Source organism: Triticum aestivum, chromosome 7B (genome assembly GCF_018294505.1).
Source record: "Triticum aestivum cultivar Chinese Spring chromosome 7B, IWGSC CS RefSeq v2.1, whole genome shotgun sequence".
Taxonomy (NCBI): Eukaryota; Viridiplantae; Streptophyta; class Magnoliopsida; order Poales; family Poaceae; genus Triticum; species Triticum aestivum.
The window spans coordinates 549,508,850-549,517,198 of NC_057813.1; the positions used below are offsets into that span (position 1 = coordinate 549,508,850).

Below are 8,349 nucleotides of genomic sequence, written 5' to 3' on the forward strand. Positions count from 1 at the left end.
CCACACGTGTGGGTGCAGCTACTTCGTGCCACACGCCCAATAAATACTATTCATCCCCATCCCGCGCGTTTGGCACGAAGCAAATATGCCCACATGTCCTGGCACAACTACAAAAGGTACCCGCGGGATGACAATTTAGTTGCCATCCGTAATGGCAGAGGTAGTTATTCGAGATGGCAAATATGGTTGTAAAAGCATGACAACTCTCTCTGTTTTGGTTAACTATAGTTGCCATATCCAATTTATGGTAGTTGCCGCATGTAATCAAATCATAGTTGTCGTGTGTGATTAACTACTTGCCACATATGGTCAAATAATACTTGCCATGTGTGTTTACCTAGTTGCCACATGTGGTTAATCACAGTTGCCATGTATGTTTACCTGATTGCCACTTACGTGCAACTGCAGTTGCCGTCTAGCAAACGAATCATAGTTGCCATGTGTGCTTACCTAGTTGCCATGTACGCGCAACTGCAGTTGTCATCCAACAACGTACGACTGTCGTGTGGGCGAAAAGCAGTTCGCCCACACACGCGTGGACTAGGTGGTGGGTGACCTCGTGTTGTGGGGCGTGTGGGTGACCTCTCCAACGCCCACACACCGGCCTTGTCCTACGTGGCACGCGAAAACTACCTCGGTGTGTCAAGATTCGTGCAAACTTAACTGGACGGTGATCCAGGCGTGTGGGCGAGTTGCAATGTTGCCACATGTGTGGGTGTTAGAGTTTTCGTTAAATGAATGACATGGATCTATTGGGGTCTTGAGTCATGATTATTGGGTTAGTGGCATGTCGTATTGTTTCCTCCCGTACAACACACGGGCTCTTTTACTAGTAAAATATGATACGAGCATTATCTGTCAACCCAAAACTTGTCCTATCCTCTGGGAAAAAGTACATAGCTGAAACACTTCCTCGGGAGGAACCATGACAGCTTGATCACAACTGGGCATCCTCGTACATGCTCTCGGATGTCTGCTATTTTTCTCAAAAGGAAGGATAACCCCATGCTCTCTGCATCATTTGATGGACACAATCGTGTACTACTATTATGAAGCAAATTCCAGCCACCGAACAAATTCGACCCGAAAAAACCTGATGCGACACGTGCCTCGCGACAGTAGCTCTACCAAACAACCACTAACCCTATGGTAAAAGACAAGGGTCGCGCTAACTGCCATACGTGTGGCAGGAAGAGAAACGCACCACACGTCTCTAATGTAAACAGATTGTCACGTCATCGCATGCATGCATGCTGGAATCTTTTTGGATTTCCAGTTTTTAAAATGTTTTATCTCTTAAACGAAAAATCCAATTGAAAATCCGTTTTCACCATTAAATCCCTCGCGATGAGATCTTCGAAACTAGATCCCATGTTGACATGTTTTGATGAAATTTTTTTTGGATTAAAAGTTGCCATGTCTATTGCATATGAACTGCCATGATGTTTACACTGAAGTTGCCATGATATGTTTCAGCTATTTTCTTCCACATTTAAAAGTAAATTTTGACATTTATAAAACGGGGAATTAAGAAACTAGACTTGCCATGAACCACAAACTAAAATTGCCATGATACATGCACGTAAAATTGCCATGGTTCATACAAAAAATAATTTTCATGGTCAAAGTACTGAGGTTGCCATCATCAAAATACTAAAATTGTCATGATCTACAAACTAAAATTGCCACATGGCAACTTTAGTTTAAGCCCTATGGCAACTGCAGTGTAAACATTGTGGCAACTTCTGGCAAAAAAAATTCGTCGAAACATATCAACATGGGGTCTAGTTTTGAAGATCTCGTCGAGACGGATTTAATGGTGAAAACGGATTTTTAGTTCACTTTTTTATTTAGGAGATACAATATTTTTAAGCTGAAACCAAAAAAAAAATCTACTGATGTCATCTATTCATACGTGGCAAAATGAGTGGTGATGGAGGCGTGTGGGCGATCTGCAAATGCCCACATGTGTGGGCGTTCACATTTCCGAAAGACAAAAACAAACCGAAAAGTAGAGCATAATTGGTTTGATGCCAAAAATTGGCGTGCCAAATTTTGGCAACTGCTAAATATTGGCTAAACATTGGTTGCTTGCCAATTCTCGTTGCCAATCTCACAAAAAGTTGCCAAATATTGGCAACTTCTGATTTTGCCAAATGTTGGCTTGTCAAATATTAACAATGCCAAATGTTAATAGCAAACCAATTATGCTGTACAACTCCTAGGCTAAGGCTACAAGAAGGAAACCATGCACGGACGCCCACGGTGATGAGTGCAACCATAGATCGGTTTCGGGATTTTCATCCCCAGAGTCAAGATTCGATCCATCACCATCAGCAAGAACAGATGTTGACGCTTGTCGACAGATAGTCTGACCAAAGGTCTTGTGTTTCCTCCGAAGTGCACATACTGTCGTTTCGTCGTTGACCCACAGCTGCTAATGATGCCATAGACAATCTAGCCACGAAACGTGGGCTCATGGCAAGAGCAGCAGCCTAACTAACAGCACCACTTCTTTAGTTCTTTCTTCAGTAATTGCCTAACAAACAACACTACTCAATCATACACTTTCAAGAATACGTTATGGGAATGAGAGCGCCAAGCATAACCGAACGCCCAGGTGCCTTTGCGCCTGCAGCAGTTGCGCGCATCTGATGCTCTCGAGCTCGTACGATTATAAAATGGCGAGACATACATGCTCTGCTTGTGATGCTCATCGCGTGATGAGTTTGTTTCTCCATAGGAGATCGGACATGGAGTTTCCCCTGGTTGCTCTGTTTTTCATGATCTCGGCTAGGTGGTGCCTGGAGATCGCTCATGCCGGACGCCAGGTGTTCGACGTTATGGACTTCGGCGCCATTGCCGACGGAGAGACGGATGACTCAAAGGTAATCGATTGTCGCGGCTTAACCATGCATTCGTGCCACGAGGAATTTGCAAGTCAGGGCTGCCTTCTCTGCAGGCTTTCATAAGGGCGTGGATGAAGGCGTGCGCGTCGCCGGGGAGGCCGGCCGTCGTGGTCCCCAAGGGCGAGTACCGGCTCCAGCCAGTGGTCTTCCGCGGTCCGTGCAAGGGCTACATGCAGGTGCGCCTCGCCGGCGACCTCCGCGCACCGGACGACCTGGCCGCGTTTCGGGGCAGCCACGAGTGGATCAACTTCGCCAGCATCGACGGGCTGCTCGTCACGGGCGGCGGCACATTCGACGGCCGCGGCGCGTCGTCGTGGCACCTCAACCAGTGCCCAACGAATCCGAACTGCAAGCCCCTCCCCGTCGTAAGCCGCGCTAATTTCTCGCTGTCTCACTCTTAAGTCTTAACTGAGCTGCTCGGCCGACATCGTAACATGATAGAACTTCTCCTTAACCATTTCTTCACTCTGCTCCGGCACCCGCAGTCGATAAAGCTCGGGCGCGTGAGGAACGTTACCATCACGGGGGTGACGTCGCTGGACAGCAAGTTCTTCCACGTCATCATCATCGGCAGCCAGGACGTGTCCATCCATCGCGTCACCATCCGGGCGCCGCGGGACAGCCCCAACACGGACGGCGTCCACATCCAGGGCTCCTCCAACGTGCGCATCACCGACACGGCCATCGCCACGGGGGACGACTGCATCTCCGTCGGCCCGGGGACCGCCGACATCACCGTGTCCGGGGTGTCCTGCGGACCCGGCCACGGCATCAGCGTGGGCAGCCTCGGGAGGCACCCAGGCGAGGAGGACGTGCGCGGGCTGCGCGTGTCCAACTGCACCCTCGCCGGCACCGCCAACGGCGTACGCATCAAGACTTGGCGCGGCGGGCTCCGTCCGGGCTCCGTCGTGTCCGGTCTCGTCTTCGAGGACATCGTCATGAGGAAGGTCCGGAACCCCATCATCATCGACCAGGAGTACTGCCCCTACAGCTCCAGCTCCTGCCGCCATGAATCGGTGAGAACCACAGCTGTTAATTTCTTGTCAAATCCAAACACCGATCTTACGGTTTTACCCTAACAGAATTATTCATGCAGGCGCAGCGGCCGTCCGTGGTGAAGATAAGCGATGTAAAGTTCAAGAACATCAGGGGCGTGTCGGCGACCCAGGTCGCGGTGAAGCTGTCGTGCAGCGGCGCGAGCCCGTGCCATGGACTGGAGCTCAGGGACATCGACCTGACGTACGTCAAGCGCGGCGTCGCCACAGAGTCGCGGTGCGAAAACGTCGCCGGTGGTATCGCCGGCGGCATGCTCGTACCTCCCTCATGTATATGAGTGCTGTAGATCGTATCGATCTAGTCACCGATCGGATAGTAGTAGGACTAAAAAGCATGACACGCCAAAGATTTTGCTTCTTTCCTCTGTACGATACTGTTTTTTTTTTCATAATGGGTGCATTTCATTGACTCAAAATGATGCATTAAAATGTATATAAACAGACCGAGCAAGCACTTACCTGGCCTTTGTATATATAGGATGCACATAGTCAATATCAATGCACACACACCAAAAAAGCAAGTCGGCAAAGAGCAAAATTATACCAGACCTAAATTATGGCTATGCCAGGAAAAAGAAAAATCAAACACAAACAAACTACATCAACGATCATACCCACATCAACCATATCTTGACCCCACGAAGGCAATAATGGTCTTCATCAGCAACACCTTTAGGAAAGGAACAACGCTCAAACGTCATCGTAACGACCAGAGATCAGATTCTAAGTTCTCACACTGAAGAACAAGTTTGACCATATCCGAGCATTGACTTCAACAAGGTAATGACGTAAAAACATTCTGATTGCCAGGTATAACTCACTCAGGTCAGACCTAGGGTTTTCACCCCCGGAGCTCGAGACCGTGTACTCAATAAGTACCACCAAAATAAAGTCAATCATGTGTTCTCACCACCACTTTTTCGCAATCCCATCAGCTACATGCACTGGGATGAAATCTCACTGTCGCTGATGCACAACCGTACCCTCTATGTCAAGCCGCCGTCCATATATAGATTGCCTGTCACCACCGAAGGCAAACTGGTCAGAGTGAGAGCTGCCAAAACCCACAAAGGAGCCTTCCGGCTGCATCACGCAACCTCGCCAGAAAAAGTAGTTGGCAGTAGCCTTCATATTTGTAGAGAGGAACCCTCACGAAGACCCATATCAATGGCCACCATGATCCACAACTCAAGTGAGATAGAACCACCTCAACAAGGAACCGATCTAACTGAAGGAAATATGACTTAGAGGCAATAATAAAGTTGATATTTATATTTTCTTATATCATGATAAATGTATATTATTCATGCTAGAATTGTATTAACCGGAAACTTAGTACATGTGTGAATAGACAAACAGAGTGTCACTAGTATGCCTCTACTTGACTAGCTCGTTGAATCAAAGATGGTTAAGTTTCCTGGCCATAGACATGAGTCATCATTTGATTAACGGGATCACATCATTAAAGAATGATGTGATTGACTTGACCCATCCATTAGCTTAGCACGATGATCGTTTAGTTTGTTGCTATTGCTTTCTCCATGACTTATACATGTTCCTATGACTATGAGATTATGCAACTCCTGAATACCGGAGGAACACTTAGTGTGTTATCAAACGTCACAACGTAACTAGGTGATTATAAAGAAGCTCTACAGGTGTCTCCGATGGTGTTTGTTCAGATGGCATATATCGAGATTAGGATTAGTCATTCCAGTTGTCGGAGAGGTATCTCTGGGCCCTCTCGGTAATGCACATCACTATAAGCCTTGCAAGCAGTGTGACTAATGAGTTAGTTGCGGGATGATGCATTACGGAACGAGTAAAGAGACTTGCCGGTAAAGAGATTGAACTAGGTATTGAGATACCGACCATCGAATCTTGGGCAAGTAATATACCGATGACAAAGGAAACAACATATGTTGTTATGCGGTTTGACCGACAAAGATCTTCGTAGAATATGTAGGAACCAATATGAACATCCAGGTTCCGCTATTGGTTATTGACCAGAGACGAGTCTCGGTCATGTATACATAGTTCTCAAACCCGTAGGGTCTGCACGCTTAACGTTCGATGACGATCGGTATTATGAGTTTATGTGTTTTGATGTACCGAAGGTTTTTCAGAGTCCCGGATGTGATCACGGACATGACGAGGAGTCTCGAAATAGTCAAGACATAAAGATCGATATATTGGAAGGCTATGTTTGGACATCGGAATGGTTCTGGGTGAGTTCGGGCATTTACCGTAGTACCGGGGGGTTACTGAAACCCCGCGGGGAGTCTATGGGCCTTATTAGTGTTGGGGAACATAGTAATTTCAAAAAAATTCCTACACACACACAAGATCATGGTGATGCATAGCAATGAGAGGGGAGAGTGTGTCCACGTACCCTTGTAGACCGAAAGAGGAAGCGTTAGCACAACTTAGTTGATGTAGTCGTACGTCTTCACGATCCGACCGATCCAAGTACCGAACATACGGCACCTCCGAGTTCAGCACACGTTCAGCTCGATGATGTCCCTCGAACTCCGATCTAGTCGAGCTTTGAGGGAGAGTTCCATCAGCACGACGGCGTGATGACGGCGTTGATAATGCTACCGACGCAGGGCTTCGGCTAAGCACCGCTACAATATTACCGAGGTGGAATATGGTGGAGGGGGGAACCGCACACGACTAAGAGATCAATGATCAATTGTTGTGTCCTGAGGTGCCCCCCTGCCCCCGTATATAAAGGAGCAAGGGAGGAGGAGGCCAGCCCTAGGAGGGGCGCGCCAAGGGAGTAGGATTCCTACTCCTAGTAGGAGTAGGTTTCCTCCTTTCCTAGTCCAACTAGGAGAAGGGGGGAAAGGAGGTGAGGGGAGAAGGAAGGGAGAGGGGGCCGCGCCCCAAACCCCTTGTCCAATTCGGACTGGGCTTGGGAGGGGCGCGCGCCACCTCCTGGCTGCTGCCTCTCCTTCCCACTAAGGCCCATTAAGGCCCAACACTTATTCCCCATATTCCCGTAACTCCCCGGTACTCCGAAAAATACCCGAATCACTCGGAACCCTTCTGATGTCCGAATAGAGTTGTCCAATATATCAAACTTTATGTCTCGACCATTTCGAGACTCTTTGTCATGTCCCCGATCTCATCCGGGACTCCGAACTACCTTCAGTACATCAAATCACATAAACTCGTAATACCGATCGTCACCGACCTTTAAGCGTGTGGACCCTACGGGTTCAAGAACTATGTAGACATGACCGAGACACGTCTCCGGTCAATAACCAATAGCGGAACTTGGATGCTCATATTGACTGCCACATATTCTACGAAGATCTTTATCAGTCAAACCGCATAACAACATACGTTGTTCCCTTTGTCATCGGTATGTTACTTGCTCGAGATTCGATCGTCGGTATCTCAATACCTAGTTCAATCTCGTTACCGGCAAGTCTCTTTACTCGTTCCATAATACATCATCCCGCAACTAACTCATTAGTTACAATGCTTGCAAGGCTTATAGTGATATGTATTACCGAGTGGGCCCAGAGATACCTCTCCGACAATCGGAGTGACAAATCCTAATCTCGAAATACGCCAACTCAACAAGTACCTTCATAGACACCTATAGAGCACCTTTATAATCACCCAGTTATGTTGTGACGTTTGGTAGCACACAAAGTGTTCCTCCGGTAAACAGGAGTTGCATAATCTCATAGTCATAGGAACACGTATAAGTCATGAAGAAAGCAATAGCAATATACTAAACGATCAAGTGCTAAGCTAACAGAATGTGTCAAGTCAATCACATAATTCTCCTAATGATGTGATCGCGTTAATCAAATGACAACTCATGTCTATGGCTAGGAAACATAACCATCTTTGATTAATGAGCTAGTCAAGTAGAGGCATACTAGTGACACTCTGTTTGTCTATGTATTCACACATGTATTATGTTTCCGGCTAATACAATTCTAGCATGAATAATAAACATTTATCATGATATCAGGAAAAAAATAATAACTTTGTTATTGCCTCTAGGGCATATTTCCTTCAGTCTCCCACTTGCATGTAACGCCCCGGATCCGATGCGCTAGGTGTCTGCCAGTTATTCGCCGTCATTGCCATGTCATTTGCTTGCGTGTTGCATTTTATCATGTCATCTTGTGCATCTCATTTTGCATACGTGTTCATCTCATGCATCCGAGCATTTTCCCCGTTGTCCGTTTTGCAATCCGGCACTCCTATGCCCTCCGGCGTTCCCCTTTTGCCTCTTTTCATGTGCGGGTGTTAAACGTTCTCGGAATGGACCGAGTCTTGCCAAGCGGCCTTGGTATAGCACCGGTAGACCGCCTGTCAAGTTTCGTGCCATTTGGAAGTCGCTTGATACTCCAACGGTT

The 8,349-nt window shown here is 47.3% G+C and overlaps 1 protein-coding gene across 2 annotated transcripts; it reads left to right on the plus strand.

The window, feature by feature from the left end:
- The first annotated feature begins 2,581 nt into the window (after window positions 1-2,581).
- On the plus strand, window positions 2,582-4,380 carry LOC123160409 (exopolygalacturonase-like). 2 transcript variants are annotated; one of them, XM_044578230.1, is made up of 4 exons: window positions 2,582-2,888; window positions 2,963-3,274; window positions 3,395-3,925; window positions 3,992-4,175. In XM_044578230.1, exons 1-4 carry the CDS (start codon window positions 2,655-2,657, stop codon window positions 4,025-4,027), a joined length of 1,113 nt encoding a protein of 370 aa, XP_044434165.1. In that variant the 5' UTR covers window positions 2,582-2,654; the 3' UTR covers window positions 4,028-4,175. The 2 variants fall into 2 exon arrangements, with proteins under 2 accessions (XP_044434165.1, XP_044434164.1); XM_044578229.1 differs by having other exon boundaries at window positions 2,586-2,888; window positions 4,006-4,380.
- Window positions 4,381-8,349: the final 3,969 nt, after the last annotated feature.